At 38.6% G+C, this 20,460-nt stretch overlaps 1 protein-coding gene across 1 annotated transcript in view; it reads right to left on the reverse strand.

Annotated features, from left to right (window-relative positions):
- Positions 1 to 20,460, reverse strand: part of PDE11A (phosphodiesterase 11A) — a 361,649-nt gene that overhangs the window by 144,500 nt on the left and 196,689 nt on the right. The window contains exons 7-9 of the mRNA XM_045806179.2: positions 18,921 to 18,996; positions 16,394 to 16,461; positions 15,564 to 15,656 (exon numbers count right to left, since the gene is read on the reverse strand). Of these exons, the coding sequence (XP_045662135.1) occupies positions 15,564 to 15,656; positions 16,394 to 16,461; positions 18,921 to 18,996 (237 nt within the window). The remainder of the gene's footprint in view (positions 1 to 15,563; positions 15,657 to 16,393; positions 16,462 to 18,920; positions 18,997 to 20,460) is intronic.

The following is a 20,460-nucleotide window of genomic DNA, read 5'->3' on the forward strand; positions in this document are numbered from 1 at the left end:
TTGACTTGAACCTCTAAAACCATGTAATACTATAGAAATTCAAAGCCTTTTTCAAAGTATCTGCAAATTCTTGACAGGTTTACATTCGTATCTTAGCCTTCAAGTTCCTATGTATTTTTATGCTGTATCCATCCTACAGAAATGTGAGATTCAACTCCCTCTTCAATTTTCATTAAAAGGTCCACTCACATCAAGCATTCATGAGTTCAGCAGATCATGAAGAAGGTTTTCTCTTCTTGATCTTTCCTCCTTCCTTCTCTCTCTCCCTCCTTCTCTCTTCCCCCTTCCTCCTCCTCTCCTTCCTCTCTCTCTTCCCCCCTCTTTTTCTTTCTGAAAAACAAATGATGGGATTACTTCATTTCAAATCAAATGCCAGCCTCACCATTCCCAAAATGTCTCTTGCTTTCTTCCACCAATGGGGCATTTCACTGACCCTTAACCTCATAAGTTTCAGCCTCTCTTCATTTTTCTGGCTAGCCTCCAACGTATTCTTCCCTTTTACCTTTTCTCCTTTCTCCCTCCATTTCAAATGTAAAATAACAAAATTCTCTCCCTTTCTCACACAGAATGTCTTCCACACCCTCTGGTTGCTGGAGGCAGTCAAAGCCTATTCCCTCATATCTCTACTACCCCCAAGAGGGCTTTGTCAAGGATTTTCCCATAAAATGCTGGTACCTATAGTTAGATAATATTTCACCCATGTTGTTATATATCAGAAGTTCTCATACACACCTTAAGTCATTCATTAGCTCAGTGGTTCTCAAACTTTAGTGTCCATCAGCACACAGATGCTGGGCCCTGCCTCCAGAGTTACTGGGTCAGCAGGTCTGCAGTGGGGCCAGAGTGTTTGTATTTCTAACAAGTTCGCAGGTAAGGCTGATGTTGCTGGTCTGGGAACCACACCTCAAGAACCACTGGTCTAAATCTCACCCATGGATTCCAGGTTAAAAATGCCTAGATTAGAGTGGACATGACTGGTTGGATGTTGGAGTGAGTAGAGAGGAAAGAGATAAAGTTTGTTTGGATATTCTCCCAAATTCCAGTGTCATCTGAACAGCTTCTTTATTTAAAATGTTTCCTTAGCTTTATTTTACTATTACACTTCCTGTAACTAGATTTCTTTTCATTTCTTAATTCTGTTGAAAATGGAAATACAAAATTTCCAAATACAAAAAGTGAAATTAGTTTCATTTTGGCTTATGAAAGCAATTTGGTCAAGATCCTGTTTAAAATCATGTCATCACATAAGTCCACTCTACGACATTTCTGAGCACAGAAATCAGAATTCATCCCCTGAATTGCCACTAGAATGATCGCATTCTCTCCTTATTTAAAGGAGTCAATAGTAGTACTTGATTTTGCTTATGTGGATTAATTAATTTATGGATTATTTGCAGCAATTCTTAAGGCAGGCCATTTCCTTTCATTTAGTGAAGTTTTGTTTCCTTAATTTGTCATTACTCAGTATAGTAACAGTGGGAAGCAGTATAGCTTGGCAGTTGAGCATAGGGGGCTTTGGAGTCAGACTGCCTGAGCTCATAATGCTGGCTCCACAAGCCCTCTAACTTTAGCCTAATGGTTTACCCTATCTGAGGCTCAGTTTCCTCATCAGTAAAAGGGTGGAGATATCTGCATTTTCCATTCACATTTCATTGGCCAGAGCAAGTTTCGTGGCTCCATTTAACTTCAAGGGGGTGCAAAAGTGTAACCCTACCAGAGGCTCAAAATGGATGGAATCAGAAATATTTGGTCATGAGCTCTAATGAGTATCACAACAGATTAAGCAATCAAATAGCAAGTTGTGTTAGAATTGTGAAATCGGAGTAGATGAGTCCAATGTATGAATTCTAGTATATGAATTTTATGGTGTTCATTCGACTTTCACTTATTTTCTGATTCCCTTTTGAGTTTCAAAGAGTTGTGTTTGGTAGGCAGGATCTCCAAATAAGTGGGATTACAGTATATGCTTATTAAATATTCTTTATATTTAGCATTTATAGTATGTGTAGTATATGCTCATTAAATATTGTTGACTTGACTAAACATATTCTGAGACCTACAGAGAAAATTATTTTAAGTGAAGGATTATGATTGGCTTTTTTTCTGTTGCATAATTTTAACGAATTGCTTAGTTACTAATGTCAATCATTTCAATGTCCTTAGGGTGAAAGAAACACCTTATTTCTTTTGAAAAAGTTGTATGTGGTAATAATTCTTCCAAGTTATAACAGTTTTTAGTAGTCTCTCATTAAAGATCTCAGCTACTAACACTTAAATGAAAAAGGTTTCTTTTGGATTAATTCTTAGTGGATTCAATATGATTCTATATATACACATAATGGACTATAATTTATAACTGCTTCAAAATAAGTGTTCCTTTCCCATAATTGCATTACTCCCCACATTTTGTTTTAATGTGAGGCTGTTTTTCTTAATCATGTAGGTTATTATATGTATTAATGTTTCACAAATGCTTTTCTAATGAACTCCTTGCTTACTTGTTTTTCTTGTTTGTTAATTCCAACAGAGGAGAATGTAACATTTTTCTAGACTAACTGAGCAACTTGGGTTGGTTATTACTGTGTTTAAAACAACTATAATATGTGCCAATGGCTTTTCAAATCTATAATTTACATATCTGGAACTATTAGTAGTCTGATTTCACTTAATGGCATAATTCTAAGTAGCCCATTTTTGAATATTTATATATATATTTATTTTCTATACCTCTTCCCTTATGGGTTTTGCATAATCAACAAGGCTTCTGTGGTTGCTGATTTGGGAGAAAGATACATTGCTTATTTGCAGTGGCTATGCAGGAAGCATGGAGAACTTTATGTCTGATGCAGCATGGTTTTGCTGGGAGCTCCCTCTGGAGTGAAAGGAGTAAGGAGGGCCAGGCCTACTGGGAGCCAATGTCAACCTGACTAGGGTGACTGGTTGCCATGGAGGAAAGGGAAGTCCAAAAGTAAGACTAAAAAGGGCAATTTTTAATCTGTCTGAGCTAAAGTTGGTGGCCATAGAGATCAGATGAGATTTGAGGGAGTAAGTCAGGGAACAGCGTTAACACAGTTGGGGTGTCTAGATCATGAGCCATTCATTCAACCAAGAAATATCTACTGAGGACTTAATTTGAGCCAAGCACTGTGCACACGGTCCTTGTCTTAATGGAACTTCTGTTTCAGCAGTACTAACCAGGCAAACATATGCATTGAAATAATTGCTACAGAGTCAATTAGCAAAATGCTGAGCAAAAATGGGGGTAGGCCGAGTGTGGGAGGTGGCACAAAAGTTGGTTAGAGACAGACTTGCTGAGATGATAATTAAGGCAAGACCTGGAAAATAAAAAGAAATTAGCCAGTCCAAGGGTGAAGGGAAGATATTTTGGGCAGAAGGCGAAGTTGCTTGTAAGGATAATGTGAGTGAGGCAGGGGTGACCTGAGATGAGGTAGGAGTGCTGGGCAGTGGCCAGGCCATCCAGGGCCTTGTGGGCTTATAAAGGATTTTATTATAGTCAATGGGAAGACACTGAGGGTTTTTAGGCAAGAGACTGACATGATCTGGTTAGATTTCCCATCATTGTCATCTTGGAAGACGCTTCTCAATTATATCCCACCCCAGAGGTGACCACCACTCCAACTTTTGAGGTACTCATTCCCTTGTTATATGATGTAGTTTTGCCTGTTCTTGAACTTACATAAAGGGATCCTCCTTACATGTAGAACATGACCCTGGTTGTTGTGTAGAGGATGGACTGGAGGTGGGCAAGAGTGGATATGGAAGAGAGAATGGTGGCTGGGCTAGCACAGTGGAACCAGATACTGAGATCCGTGGAGGCAATGCATAGGGATCTAGAAAGAAGAGCCCCATTCAGGGAGAAAAGGACCAGAACCATGAAGTACGAAGCCTTTGTCTGTATTGCTTGAGACCCTGGCAGTCCAAGTCCCCTGCCTGGGTCCCACGCTTTGAAGGGCTCCACTGTGGCTCTCTTGGGGAATTCAATAGTATGTAAGTGGACAGTGAGAGAGAGGGCTAAGGCCAGTTACAAAGCCTTGCCAGTTGGTAAACACTGAAGTCCAAGGGAAAGGGGACATCACCCTGAAAACTCAGAGAAAATATACCTCTGATAGCATCCCATGCAAGGGCCATTACCTTTCAGAAATATTATGCTTAGTGTCTTCAATAAGATATAAGAAGCTAGAGCAGAAAACCATATAGGTAAAATAGGTCTGGGTTAAGTTTTAAAAAACAAAGAATGAGATAACAAAGGTCAACTGTCACTTTCTCCTGGACGGAACTGCAATAGCACCTATTTCCAGTTACTCTTTATTAAAGCATCTTGCTTTGTTTTCTTTATGACACATCATCATGAATTTATCTTGCTAACTTATTTGTTTACTTATCTACTGCTTGTCTTTTCCCATAGAATATAAGGTGCATGAGAATAGGAATATTACTTGTTTGCTTACTGCTGAATCCTCAGTACCTAGAACAGTATCCACCACAAAGTACCTCAACAAATACTTATTCAGGGATTGAATACACAGCCAACAACATGCAAATGGGACTGGTTAACATACGGGAAAATTTCAAGGGAGTCCAAATTATAATAGCAGAATTTATATGCTGATTGGAGTTCATAAAGATCTTTTTTTTTTTTTAATGCAAGAGTTCAGGATTGACAAATCATTGGAAAAGAATAGAGAGGCCAGAAGTGGACTGACACTTCTAGTCATTTGTTCTTCAACAAAGGTGCTAAAATGATCCAATGGAGAAAAAAGAACAGTTTAATAAATAGGATGTATAATAAAATGAACCTCAACTGCCACCATGTACAAAGATTACTGAGATGGATCATAGAGCCAAATGTAAAACCTAAGACCATAAAGCTTTTAGATGAAAACATATTCTTGATTTGTGGGCAGGCAAAGGTTTTTTTATACCACAGAAAGTAATAAACTTAAAACTGAAAGAAATGACAAATTAGACTTCACCAAAATGAAAACAGCTGCTCATCAAAAGACACCATGAAGAAAATGAATAAGCAAGATACAGATTTGGAGAAAACATTTAGAACACATATATTGGACCAAGGATCAGTATCCAGGATATATACAGAAGTCCTACCATCCAGTAATACAAAGGCAAGCAATCCAATTATAAGTGGGCAGAAATTTGGGAGTTCACAAAAGATATATAAATGGTAAATAAACACATAAAAATGCAGAACTTTATTAGTTGTAATTTTTTATATTTATATTGCTGTATATTGTATATTTAAAATTAAAACCACAATAAAATATCACTACATATTTACGAAAATGGCTAGAATTAAAAACAATGATGGCACCAAATACTGATGAGACTGTGAAACAACTAAAACTTTCATAGTTACTAGATAGGTAAAGTACAATGGTACTTCCCACATTGGAAGAAAAACATATCTGACGTTTTCTTATAAAACTAATATACAGGGTGCCTGGTGGCTCAGTTGGTTAAGTGTCTGACTCTTGGTTTTGGCTCAGGTCATGATCTCATGGGTTGTGAGACTGAGCCCTGTGTTGGGCTCTGTGCTCAGCAGGGGAGTCTGCTTGAGGATTCTCACCCTTTGCCCCTCCCTACACTCACTCTTTTCTTTTCTTTCTTCCTTTTTCTTTCTTTCTCTCTCTCTCCAAAATAAATAAATAAATAAATCTTAAAAAAATAAAACTAAATATACACTGACCTTTTGATTTAGTAATTCTAGTACTAGAATTTAGCCCAAGAGAAATAAAAGCATATGTTTACAAAAATAATTTTTACAAAAATATTCATACAGCTTCATTCATAGAGCCCAAATTGGAAATAGCCTGTGTATTGATCAATGGGAGAATGGATAAACAAATTGTGGTATAATCCCATAATGAAATACTAATTATCAATTAAAAGGAATAAACTTACATACATACCCAATATGGGTGACTCTCAAATGCATTGCACTGGCTGAAAGAAGCATTAAACAAAAGATTTCATATTGTATAATTTAATTTATGTGAAATTCTAGAATGTGTAAAACTAATCAATGGTAGAAAAATCAGAACAGTGATTATCTCTAGGAGTGGTGGTGGGTGTCTCTGGGAAGAGGCATGGGGGAACACTTTCTGCACTTTATCTCTCTCTTCGTCCTCTGGGACTCCTATGATATGAATGCTATTATGTTTCACTGAGGCACTGAGTACTCTAAGTCTACCTTCGTGGTTCATTACCTTTCTTTCCCTCTTCTTTTCGGCTTCATTATTTTCCATAATTCTACCTTCTATATCACTGATTCATTCCTGTGTTTCGTCCATCCTGATTTTTATGGCCTCCATTTGGGTTTGCATCTCAGTTATAGCATTTTTAATCTTGGCCTGACTAGATTTTAGTTCTTTTATCTCTGTAGTAAGGGATTCTCTGGTGTCTTCTACGCTTTTTCCAAGCCCAGCTAGTATCCTTATAATTGCTGTTTTAAATTCTAGCTCAGACATCTTACTTGTGCTTGTAGTGATTAAATCCCTGGCCATGAGTTCTACCTTGGGTTCTTTCTTTTGGGGTGAATTCCTTTGTCTTGTCATTTTGTCCAGAAAAGAAAAGAATAGAAAAAAGAACAGCAAAACAAACAAAACAAAACAAAAAAACAAAGAAAAAGGGGGGAAATCCCCCAAGAAAAACAGTAACACAAAACAAGAAACCAAACCAAACCAACCAAAACCAAAACCAAAACAAAACACAGATCCTGAGTGGGTTTTGGTCTGCTTGTTAAAAGAATCTAGATCCCCAAATAAAAAATACAATACAATACAATACAATGAAAGTAGACAAAAAAGTAAAAAAATATGAAACTATACATATAAATTTAAAAAAAATTAAAAAATTAAAAAGGGAACTGGAGAATATAAGAAAATAAATGAAAAAATAATAAAAATAAAATAAATAAAGAATAAAAGTAAAAAGGGAGCTCAATCTTATTTCCCCTAGAGCTGAAGCTTAGTGTGAGCTAGATGCCCGCGCTGGTCTTCTGGAGGAGGGGCCCGAGCGCTGATTCTCAGGCTGACTCGGTTCAGTGGAAAGGGGTCTCCAGGGCGAGGGAGTTGGGGCTTAGTGTACAAGGCTCCAGCCTCCACTAGGTGGTGCTGTTTTGCTCCCTGAAGGCTTTCAGGACTGATGGGCAGGATGAAATGGCTGCTCCCCCCTTGCTCTCAAGCCTGGGACCTGAAAGTTCGAGGCCCCTACTCTTCAGTAGCCCTCACAGAAAAGCAATCAATCACCCTATTTGTTTCCCTGGTTTCTGTCTGAACCCTGTGTTCAAAGTAGCAAGTGAAAAGTGGAAGCCCACAGTATCTGTTTAATTGGTCTTTCCTGTACCTTATATCCAAAGAAGTTCAAGAAAGTTGGCATGATTATTCTCTTAGGGCCTTTTAGAAAGCTACAATTATTTGGTCATAATTTATAAACTAGCTCAGTTAAGAGCCAGAAATTTTCATAAAGAACAGTTTCCAAAGTGTTGTCTGTTTTAAGATTTTTTATTTATTTATTTATTTTTAAGATTTTATTTATTTGACAGGGATAGAGACAGCCGGCGAGAGAGGGAACACCAGCAGGGGGAGTGGGAGAGGAAGAAGCAGGCTCCCAGCAGAGGAGCCCGATGTGGGACTCGATCCCAGAACGCCGGGATCACGCCCTGAGCCAAAGGCAGACGCCTAACGACTGCGCTACCCAGGCGCCCCAGCAAAGTGCTGTCTGTTTTAAAAGTAACTTAAGAGGTAGTAGTAGCTACAATGGGGAACTAATGACCTTATAACCACTCAGGGAAGTAGTTCATTTGGGTTTCCTTTTTATCCTTTCTTCAAAAGAAGTGTTTACACAATGCAACATGTCTTCAGTAAAGAAGATTTTACAAATGAGAACAATTCCACTTCTGCTGAGTGTTGCATTTGGCCTTATAATTGATAACCTGTAGCCAATGAACCTGCGAATAAACAAGGATCTTCCAAGGGTAGACATTTATCATTCGGACAATCATTGGATCATGGTTGGGCAATAACTAGGTCTGGAAACTCATTTTGGTAGATAACAGCATGTTTAAATGGGACTCTTTCTGTCTGACTTAATAGTTGAGAACAACAGATACCACATTCTAAAGGGAGGTGCTAGGCCACCTAGGCTACCAATACAGGACTTAGAAAGAAGATGCCCCAACCCACTTCTGCTAGCTTCAAGCTAAGGTGCTCATTCCCCATCTCTGCATTGTATGAGACAAGGAAAACAATTCATGAGAGGGCCCAATATTGAAAATCTTTTAGTTAGGGTTTTTTAAGGGTTCCTTCCAGAAAACCACATGTAGAACCTAATATGTATACCCCCAGAGTGTGGTGTAGGAACAGACTAGTCACTGATTCATGCCTAAAAATTGTAAAGGTTAGTGGGTAAGAGGAGAGGGCTACTTTGTGCAATCTAATGGTCTAAGACATGTGACTTCCATGGGCCGAATGGACCCATGAAAGATAACCAGGCTTAAAAGGGCTCTGACCTTTGAGCAATGAATGGATGAACAAAATATGGTATATACTTACAGTGGAATTTTATTCAGCCTCAAAAAATAAGGCAATTCTGACACAAGTACAACATGAATGAACCTTGAAGACGTTATGCTAAGTGAAATAAGTCGACTTAGTCACAAAAGGGCAAATGTTGTATGATTCTGCTTCCATGAGGTATCTAGAGGAGTCAAGTTCATAGACATAAAGTGGAAGAGTGGTTGCCAAGGGCTGGAGAGGGGAGTGAGAAGTTAGTGTTTCATGGGCAGAGAGTTTTAGTCTGGGAAGAGCAAACAGTTCTGTAGATGGATGATGGTGATGATTGCACAACATTGTTAATTTACTAAATGCCAGTGAACTGTGCACTTAAAAAGGGTAAACTTTATGTTGTGTTTATTTGACCACAATAAATAAAAGTGAAAAACAAAAATAGATCCTAAGAAAGAGGACTTCCTGAAGGAGTAAGATGATCTCCACAGAGGGAGGGTGTGCATGGGCCACTGGAAACCAGCACCTGAGAGAGGATTATAACCTGTCAGTCAGGAGAAGCAAACCCATATCAGGGACTGTCAACGGGAGATTCCTAGCCCCCAGAACCCTCTGAAGGATTCATGAAAGCAACTCACAATAAAAGAGAATGTTGGTGCTTGACGCAGAGGGCCTTGAAACCAGGTTAGGACAGCACCAGTCTTGTAAGAGTTTGCTCTTTATCCTACTTCCAGCCTGCTCCCTGCACCTGTCCTGGGAAGGAGGTGAAGTGAAGAAGAGTAAAGTAGCCCACTGTGACCCTCTCCTGACCATAGGCTTCTAATCTCTGGGAAGCAGAGGAGCTTGGAGGCTATTGAACATCTGAGTGTGTCAGAAGAGCAAGGGAGGAGAGCCAGAGAGTTCATCCAGGAGTAGGGAAGATTAGTTCAAGAGGGTAGGTCTAAAGGAAGAGTGAGGACAAAGAATGGAGTGGTATTCTGTTGGCATCCTATGAGTCAATTGTGTCAATTACCCAGTTAGAGAAAATTTTCTCCTTGGAGCTTAGGAGATTCTGCATGGCAGAATTATCTTCAGGAAGCCAGGTTGGCCCCTTAATCATCATCTAGGGAAATAGCCCAGGGGAGATGGTATCTGGGAGGAGATCTCCCCGAAAATAAATAAATAGAAACAATTGGCATTCACGGCCTATAAAGGAGAAAGGGAATACAGAGGTATGTTGTGCCAGTCTGTGGCTAGCAAGTCTACCACTGGTGACCGCCAGCTCTTCCAGCACAGCCCAAGCTTTTCCCTTTTGGAATGCTGATATGGCCAACCGAAATAGCTAGCTGTGGCTGCATGCATGCATTCATTCAATATACTCTTGTTGAGTACCAGTATCTATAAAACCCAACAGGACATAATCACATACTTTAACATACATGCGTTCTAGCAGAGGAAAACGATAAAAAATTAACTATAATCTGGGACAAAGAGAGGAACAGGTAAGCGTGGGATTCGAAGATTTATAGGAAAGATTACATTTAAATTGAGCTTTGAATGACATAACAATTTTAGGGGGTGACAGCATAATTGGAAAAGAGAATAACTGAAGTGGAGAGGATGTTAGAGATCAGACGGCAGAGAAGCAGGTGGCTGATATAGAGAATACGACGTAGTTGAGTTTTTTGTAAGTAGCATAGAATACTCTGAAAAGAGAAATGGAGAGCCAGGGGTAGGAAGATAGTTTGGTACGAGCTTTCAAAGGGCCCCAAAGGCCAGGAAGTTTGTACTCTGATAAGTAATGGGGGAGTAATTTTGGATCTGTGAGTGAGTGAGTGAGTGAGCGATTGAGTGAGTGATGCAATCTGAAATATGGCTTAGGAAGAACAGATAGATGGCTATTACAATGGCTCAGTCAAGGGGTAATGAAGCCCTTAAGTGGGATGGCTGCTGTGGCAATTGGAAAGGAAGAGATGGATGGGAGAGGCTTTGGGGATGTAGAATAAATGGGGCTTGGCTCCTGATTGCATATGCCCTTTCCACACCCTCTGTCTGACCCTCATCCCTTCCTTCCTCTGATCACAGAAGGGTAGAAGGTGTCCCTTAATACGCTGACTTAATATTTTCTGGAAAATTTCTCATCAGTGTCAGGCGAGGCTTCATTTGCATTTTCTATGAAAGACACCCCAAAGGACAATTCTTGATGTTCAAAATGAAGAAATAATATTCTGATTTACATTCATACTGTATTTTCTCTGTCTTCTGGACTTTAGGTGAAGTTTCCCCCTTTTATCATAGGATTCTTTCACTCAGAAAATGTGAACATACATTAGTATACTTCCCGTGAAGCTCTTGGCACTCCGGTATAATGGAAATCAGGATAATAAAACTAGAGTTATTAAAAATGATAGTAAATTCCTCTCTTTGTTCCATTATTCAGCTTTAAGACCATTTCTGCTCTCTAAGAGTCTTAGAGTATTTGTTTTATATATTTAGGAAAAAGAACTTTAACAATAGAATTATATAACTAAATTATGAGAAATTAAGAAAAGCAGTCATCAAAACAATAGTGTTTTATAATTCAATTGTTAAACAAAATACAGACAATGTATTAGCCACTTCAGTTTTTTAAAGGCCAGAAAAGAAGAAAGTATATCATATGTTCATATTGCTATTTTTTGCCATTTGTGGATTAGGTTAAAATGAGCTGAAGTAGCCAGTATGTGGCAACAGGGAAGGGACCCCTAGCCTGACAGGTCTTTTGGGGAGGCTTTGCCCTTGGTGATGTATAGCTTTTGAAGACCTGCATGGCTATTTTTGACATTGGAAAATTTGTATTTACACCCCCTGGACTTTTCTGTAGAAACCTACAGGGCGACAGGAGCCACAGAAAATGGGCCTGCATTAAGTGAGCCATGGGGTGCAGGGGCGAGCCACGGGGCACAGGGGTGAGCCCCCACACACTGCAGCAGGGCAGCTGCAACCCTACTGGGATGCTCCGTGGTGGAACATGGTGCGTGCCGAGTCTCTAGGAAATTAGGGATCTGTTTTCAGCTCAAACTTCAAGCAGGAAAGGATTGTCCTCAAGAAAAGGAGCAAACAATTATACCTCTTCCTCAGCCCCTCAATCAGCGCAGTTTTATAGCAACTCTTGGGCTGAGCATGCAGAACTTGGTGCAGATTAAGGGGCAGCAAGTGCTCTGGTTAATAGAACAGGTAGCTTTTATGAAGTGCTTACTGTAAACACTCCCTAAGCACTTTCCCTGTGTTGTTTTATTCTACTGTTAAAAACACCTATCTTATCATACCCATTTAACACATGAAAAGCCGAGATTGAGAAGTTAAGTTGTCCAAGATCCCAAGCAACAACCAGGATTCAGTCCTAACCAGACTGATGAGACCAATGCAAAAGACAAGGCTCTGCATCTTCTCCCCACACTGCCTCCTGCTCAGGTAAAGCCAGCAGCCTCCTCGGCAGGGGATCTCCATGCAGAGCAAGGGGTGCCTTAAGAGTGTACTTCTGGCCAGCGCTGAATGTTTGGGCAAGCATTCATATGAAGAAGACTTCCCAGAGAAGAAGGAAAATATTGACCTTCAGAGAATGCACAAGGTGGCATTTTTTATTAAAAATGCCTGGGGTGGTGATGGGGGAACGCCTGGGTGGCTCAGTCGGTTAACTGCCTTAAAACTCTTCACAGTTTAGAGATAGAGGGAACATAACTCAATAGCATAAAAGCCGGATATGAAAAGCCCACAGTAAATATCATTCTCAATGGGGGAAAACTGAGAGCTTCCCCCTAAGGTCAAGACCACGGCATGGATGTTCACTATCACCACTGTTGTTCAACACAGTACTAGAAGTCCTAGATGCAACAATCAGACAACAGAAAGAAATAAAAGGCATCTGCATTGGCCAGGAACTCAAACTCTCACTCTTTGCAGATGACATGATGCTTTATGTAGAAAACCCCCAAGATTCCACCCCAAAATTGCTAGAACTCTTACAGGAATTCAGCAATGTGGCAGGATAGAAAAATCAATGCACAGAAATCAGTTGCATTTCTATACACTGACAATGTGACTGAAGAAAGAGAAATTAAGGAATCAATCCCATTTACAACTGCACCCAAAACCATAAGATACCTGGGAATAAACCTAACCAAAGAGGTAAAGAATCTGTACTTTAAAAACTACAGAACACTGATGAAAGAAATTGAGGAAGAACACAAAGAAATGGAAAAACATTCCATGCTCATGGATTGGAAGAGCAAATATTTAAAATGTCTATGCTACCTTGAGCAATCTATATGTACAATGCAATCCCTATCAAAATACCATCAACTTTTTTCACAGAGCTGGAACTAATAATCCTAAAATTTGTATGGAACCAGAAAAGACCCCGAATAGCCAAAGGAATGTTGAAAAAGAAAACCAAAGCTGGTGGCATCACAATGCCCGACTTAAAGCTCTATTAAAAAGCTGTATCATTAAGACAGTACGGTACTGGCACAAAAACAGATACATAGATCAATGGAACAGAAGAGAGAACCCAGAAATGGACCCTCAACTCTATGGTCAACTAATCTTTGACAAGGCAGGAAAGAATATCCAATGGAAAGAGGACAGTCTCTTCAACAAATGGTGTTGGGAAAATTGGACAGCCACATGCAGAAGAATGAAACTGGATCATTTCTTTACATTATACACAAAAATATTCAATACTCATTTCTTTACATCATACTCAAAACGGATGAAAGACCTAAATGTGAGACAGGAATCCGTCAAAATCCAAGAGGAGAACACAGGCAGCAACCTCTGTGACCTTGGTGGTAGCAACTTTTTACTAGACGTATCTCCAAAGGCAAGAGAAACAAAGGCAAAAATGAACTGCTGGGACTTCATCAAGATAAAAAGCTTTTGCACAGCAAAGGAAACAGTCGACAAAACCAAAAGACAATGGACAGAATGGGAGAAGATATTTGCAAATGTCTTATCAGATAAAGGGCTAGTATCCAAAATCTATAAAGAACTTCTCAAACTTAACACTCAAAAAACAAATAATCCAAACAAGAAATGGGCAGGAGACATGAACAGACATTTCTCCAAAGAAGACATCCAAATGGCTAACAGACACATGAAAAAATGCTCCACATCACTCCACATCAGGGAAATACAAATCAAAACCACGATGAGATACCACCTCACACCCATCAGAAGGGCTAAAATTAACAAGTCAGGAAACAACAGATGTTGGCGAGGATGTGGAGAAAGAGGAACCCTCTACACTGCTGGTGGGACTGGAAGCTGGTGCATCCACTCTGGAAAACAGTATGGAGGTTCCTCAAAAAGTTGAAAATAGAGCTACCCTATGACCTGGCAATTGCACTATGAGGGATTTACCCCAAAGGTGGAAATGTAGTGATCCAAACGGGCACCTGCACCCAATGTTTATACCAGCAATGTCCACAATAGCCAAACTGTGGAAAGAGCTGAGATGTCCATCAACAGATGAATGGATAAAGAAGATGTGAGATATATATATGTATATATGTGTGTATATATATATATGTATATGTTTATGTATATATACACACACACACAAAATGGAATACTATAGTCCATTCCAAATATATTTGTATATATTCAAAATATATTTAAATATAGTTTTATATATATATGTGTGTGTGTATGTGTGTGTGTGTGTATGTATGTATATAAAGTGGAATACTACTCAGCCATCAATAAAAACGAAATCTTGCCATTTGCAATGACATGGATAGAACTAGAGGGTATTATGCTAAGCAAAATAAATCAATCAGAGAAAGACAATTTTCATATGATCTCACTCATGTGGAATTTAAGAAACAAAACAGGATCATAAGGGAAAAAATAAAACAAGATGAAATCAGAGAGGGACACAAACCATACGGGTCTTAATCATACAAAAGAAACTGAGGGTTGCTGGAGGGGAGGGAGGTGGGGGGATGGGTAACTGGGAGATGGACATTAAGGAGGGCATGCAATATAATGAGCACTGGGTGTTGTATAAGACTGATGAGTCACTGGCCTCTACCTCTTTAAGTAATAATACATTATATGTTAATTAATTGAATTTAAATAATAAAAATGCTATAGATTCAGCTTGCAGCTAAAAAAAATGATGGGTTTGGAGCAGAATACTTTTAAATCTTTAAGTTTCTGTTCTAATGCTGTAAGTAGAGCTTAACATCTTAGTATTTTAAAAGAGCATTGTGCACGTATTGCATGGAGCACTGGGTGTTACACGCACACAATGAATCATGGAACACTACATCAAGAACTAAGGATGTACTGTATGATGACTAATATAACATAGTAAAAATTATTATTAAAAAATAATAAAAAAATCAAAAATCAAAACTCAAAATAAATAAATAAATAAGTAAATAAATAAAAGAGCATTGTGCCATTTGAGAAAAAGAAACAAGCTGGGATTCCGGAGAGAACTATTGTTTTGGGACTTAGCCTGAGGGGAGATGCAATTTAGGTCTGGGAAACAGGTTGGAGTTCTCGGTGGGAAGGGGTATGTGTCTGTGGCGGGGGAACTGGAGAATGACAGGAGCAGCTTCCCCCACCTGGGCCACATATCTTCACAGTGAAGTTTTCTTCTACGGTAAGAAAAGTTATGGATTTCCAGACTACCTATACATATTCAAAATAAGTTCATAATGCACTTAATTTCAATAAATCCTAACAAATTATTTTTGCATCTTCACTTTAAATAAACCTAACACATAAAATCTATATCTAACTGCACAACATACGATGGCCTTCGAGGAATCTGTGAACTCCCCAAAACTGTATGCAAAATTGTGTGCATATGTGCATTGTTCTAGAGAGGGTCTGTGACTTTCATCAAATTCAAACACATGACTCTAAAATAATTAAGGCCCAATGAATAGGTAATTAAAAATTGAGAAATTAGTCCCATAACAAGGACTTTTTTTCTCTCATAAAATTAGGGCTTTTAAGCATATGATCTGGACATAAATACTGACTTACATCAAGAGCCACAGACTGCTTTGCCCAGGACTTCTTCACTTGATCGTACATAATTGTATTGTTGATGCCCAGGCCACAGAAGATGACAAAAGCCTAGGAAAGAGAAAGCCCACTAATTAAAAATTGCAATAACTCATTGGTATAATCTAATAGGAAAGCAGGCAGTCATCAGAAATGGGTCCGAAAATATAATTTTATTGTACACAGAGGTAGGCCTTAGGGAAATATGCACATTAAAATTCTTAATTACTATTGTCATGTAATGACTTTATAGCTCACATTGCACATGAGAAAAATTATTAATATAATGTCATGGTGAAGAAATGACTTTATAAATTTAAAAACATACTTACAGTCTTACCAAATGTGTTCTTAATTTATTTAGGTTGCAGACTGGTTTTAGTAATTTCATTCCATTTAACTAAAGCACCTTCTTTTAGTGGCTAGGCTATAAAATATTTTGGTGAGGAAACCAAGCGAGCGTACCCATGAGGTAAATGTTAAGAGGAAGAAAGATCTAGAACCAGTTAGTAAAGAAGCTGTGAGGTATTCTCTCCTAGACGAAAAATAATCGTGGGGTTTTCATGTTGGTTACTTTGTTGGTGCAAAGTTTATAAGGATGCCTGTTCAAGGCCATCCTTTCCAGCTAGGGGGCAGACTGGAATAAAGGGAAGCTTGAAAACACAAGAAAGGTGATGGCCGTACTCACTGTGGAGCTGGCTGGCGGTTTCGCGACTCTAGATATACTCTTGACAGATTTTGGCAAGCCGCAACCAGGAGACTATTGGTGACTCAGCACTAGCCTTTGGTTCACAAATTTATTTTCTTACCTCAAAAAGTCGTTGATCTGCATCATCAAAAGCTTTCCCGTCGAGTCTATTTAACACTTGAGCCACTCCTGTGGGAAGAGTTTGGTTAATGTCATTTTTAGCACTGGCCACTGCGTTACTATAATATAATAAAGCCCAGCTGACTCAGTACCTCCCTTAGGTAACTTCAGAGACTCAGTTTAATCTCTGGTCTCCCCCAGCGCCTGCTGTTGCTATGGGACAGATCTGAGGTACGGCGATGCAGTCTATCTTCAAGGTTGTGATAGCAAAACTGGGTCACAGTGAAGCCTGGAGTTCTACCAGGCATCAGTCTGATTCCTTGAAAATGGTTTTCAAGGTGACTGTGCACAGTGACTTGGAAATATCTGACATATATACACACACACACATATGCACATATATGCAATTAGATATATCACTGAGTATTAATAACTGTGTATATACATAAGTGTGTGTATGTATATATATATAATTCTTTATGTTTTCAATCCCAAGGAACACAGCACTTGAGTGAGGCAGGATGGCATTGTGATTAAGAATATGGGCCCTGGCGTCATACCGCCTCAGTTCACATTTCAACTCCACCATCAGCTGTTAACCTTGAACAAGTTACCTAACTTTTTTAGCACTGAAAGTCCTCATCTGTAAAATGGGTTTTAAAATGTTCACTATCTCAGAGGGTTATGAAGATTAAATGAGATAATGTTTGAATGTTTTAAAGCATAGTGCTCCACATGGAGTGAACATTCAAGAAATGTTGGGGATTATGGTGCAGTTAACCTCCAAAGCAAGGTTAGTTCTGCTGCCTGCTACCGATGGGGCACACACGGTTCTAACAAACTTAATTCCTATGTATTTCCTCTTTCCAAAGTTCTTTTCCAGCACTGTACCAGATGTTTTGGGGCAAGACTCTCAAAACATACAACTCTAACCAGAAAAACTGACCAATCCTGAAAAACATTCTCTTATGTCCCCATTTGGTACAAACAAAAAATAGTTATAATTTTAAAGCATGCCTGTATTTTTTAAAACACCTAAGTTCCCACTAGGGAAGTAAATCATCATATGCTAGAAGACATACATAATGATGTATATATGACACAGAATGAAACACAAATTTTTAGCATGTAACAGGCAAACTGCAGTCTTAATTTGGAAAGAATAACAGATGTTTAGTGTTAGGAATGAAGGCTAGGACCGTATTTGAGATTGCCATTGGACAGCAACAGCATAGAAATAGTGTTTCTTATGCACTTTCTCTTCTCTTTAAACTTAAATATATTTAAAACTATACATGATGCAATTCAATGCTCTGTACTAGGGGCTTGAATTCCCAAATCTTAGAACATTCTTTATGTTCATTAATTTACCAATATTTTTCTGCAAATTAAGTGAACTGATGAAAAAAATTCTGTTACCGTTCAAGTCTTAACAATATTCACAGAATATTAAATCCTTTGATAAGTAGCAGTGTCTTACAGTTTAACAGGCAATGTTGGGGGGATGCAAAGAAAGGCAAACACACTAGTTGCCTTGTGTCTCTTAGAAAAAAAATCATATTTTAACTTTGTTTCAATAACTTTAACTAAAACCTCCACTCTTTATGACTTCTCTTCTTTACCCGCTCACTTCTTTCTTGGGGTTGATAACTTTCCTGACAGAGGTTCCGAGGGGAGGGAAAGGAGAAAAGAAGGGAGAAAAAACTTGGAAGCTGCTTTGATCCACAGTTCTGTTATTCTGGGTCAAGTATAACTATTTCAGAATCATCCAGACAGAAAGATGCATGCTCAGTATATATCTCATAATGCATGTTCTTTTTCCTTTGCATGTCCTCCACGTGTAAGAGCATAGATATAAACATACAGATGTAGTGGGAAAATCTGTACAGGAGTTAGGAGGCCTGACTTGTAATCCCGATCCCGCTACCAACATTCTGTGACTTTATTCTAGTCTTTGTGTAATTCCCCCACCTCACCTCAATTTCCCCACGGTAAGATAAGAGAGTTCTATCAGTTGATTTCTGAGATCCCTTCCAACTTCAAAATTATTGATGCTTGGTTAAAAGGATAAATCTTTGTTCATTGTTCTGGTTAATGTCTATTCATCAGCAGTCTGCACTTATGAAATTATATAAGAGAATGAAACATAGGTTGATGAGTTCTGGACATAAAAGAGGGGAGAAGGTATCACTTCTTGGCCTTTTTGCTAAGATCAAGCGTAAAAGGGGGGAGCAGGTAAAAAACATATGGTGTATTTTAAAGTAAATTTGTCTTTCTTTATAAAAGAAGTTTGCACTGGGGCACCTGGGTGGCACAGTTAGTTAGCATCTGACTCTTGGTTTCGATTCAGGATGTGATCTCAAGGTCATGAGACTGAGCCTTGCATCGGTGCCACCGCTCAGCATGGAGTCTACTTAAGTTTCTCTCTCCCTTTCCCTCTGCCCCTCACCTACCCTGCCCCCCCAAATAAAAAAAAGAAGAAAAAGAAAAAAGAAAAAGAAGTTTGAACTATGTAGGTAGTGTCTTACCAATTATTTGGTGGTTGCTATTCCAAATAGGGACGCAGAGAACAGATCTTGTATGGAATCCCGATATCTGGTCAGCCTAGGATATAAGAAAGCAGTTAATTAAAGTTAAACATTATTTACCCACTTCTGACTTACAGCCTACCACTCGTCATAACAGACATTTAAAGATAACTTCTAAAAAGACATATTTTAATCTGTTTTTTAATGCATACACTCACCTGCCTCTTTTAATTTAAAATATCACAATAAACATCCTAAGGAGATCAGCCCCAACCAAATATGAATCAACCCAAAGACCCCACACCAATGGTACCTCCCCCAATCCCTGCAGCCACAGAGAGCTGGATGTAAAATTCTTGAAAAATTCTAGCAACTGTCTCTGCCCTGAGTATTTAAAACATTTTAATTAAACTAGTGGTCAACATTACTCTTTGGGGACATCTGTTAGTAAAAATATTTTGAGACTATAATGCTGCCATATGTATATATACTTAAAAAAAAGGATTTTATTTATTTATCTGAGAGAGAGAGAGAGCATAAGCAGGGAGGAGGGGCAGAGGCAGAGAGAGAAGCAGACTCCTGGCTGAGGCAGGAGCTTGATGTGGGATTGCAACCCAGGACTCTGGGATCATGACCTGAGCTGAAGGCAGCCGCTTAACTGACTGAGCCACCCAGGTGCCCTGCATATATACTTTAAATATTCTCTTTAATATTCCATCTCTCACTCCTTTTTTTTTTTTTTTTTTTTTTTTTTAGAGAGAGAGAGAGCACACACACCTGAGTTGGGGTGAGTGGGGTGGGCAGAGGGAGAGAGAATTTTAAGCAGGCTCCATGCCCAGTGGGGCTCGATCTCACAACCCTGAGATCATGACCTGAGCCAAAATCAAGAGTCGGATGCTTAACCAACTGAGCCACCTAAATGCCCCAATACTCTCTATTTTTAATATCACTAATTTTACTATATATATTATAAAACCATACACAAAAAATTGAAGTCGCAAAAATATGTGATAAATGTAGAGGTTCAGAGATCTTCTTTCTGTACTCTAGCAGACTGTCAGATGACATATTTAAAACACGAAGTTATAATTACCAGTATTAAAACCATCATTCATTAATAAGCTCCACTTAATATTAAAACCAATGGTCCATATCTAACTGTTAGATAAGAGCTACTAAAGATTGAAAGGGTCTCGGTGAGTTCATATGACCTTGATTTCTAGTGAGAATGGTCAACCTGTCATCCCAATACTATAGGAAAAAAAATAAGATACCAAGGTTTTAGATCATGGTTATTGGGGTAAAAAGGTACTTTTATATTTTTAAATGTTCATTATAGAAGTTAAGACCTACATATTTTAAACATTTGAAATTGGAAGTTCATTTACACACCTAAATTTTATGTTTGGATTGTTTTGATTTTCTTCTGAGAAATTAATTTTCCAGATATCTTCTATTTTTGATACCAGTATGTTAGTTTCTTTTTTTAAAGCACTTTTTTGGTTTTGTTCAAAAAAATCTTTCCCTACTCCTAGCGCAT

Source organism: Ursus americanus, chromosome 1 (genome assembly GCF_024610735.1).
Source record: "Ursus americanus isolate L20-20 chromosome 1, mUrsAme1.1.p, whole genome shotgun sequence".
NCBI lineage: Eukaryota > Metazoa > Chordata > Mammalia > Carnivora > Ursidae > Ursus > Ursus americanus.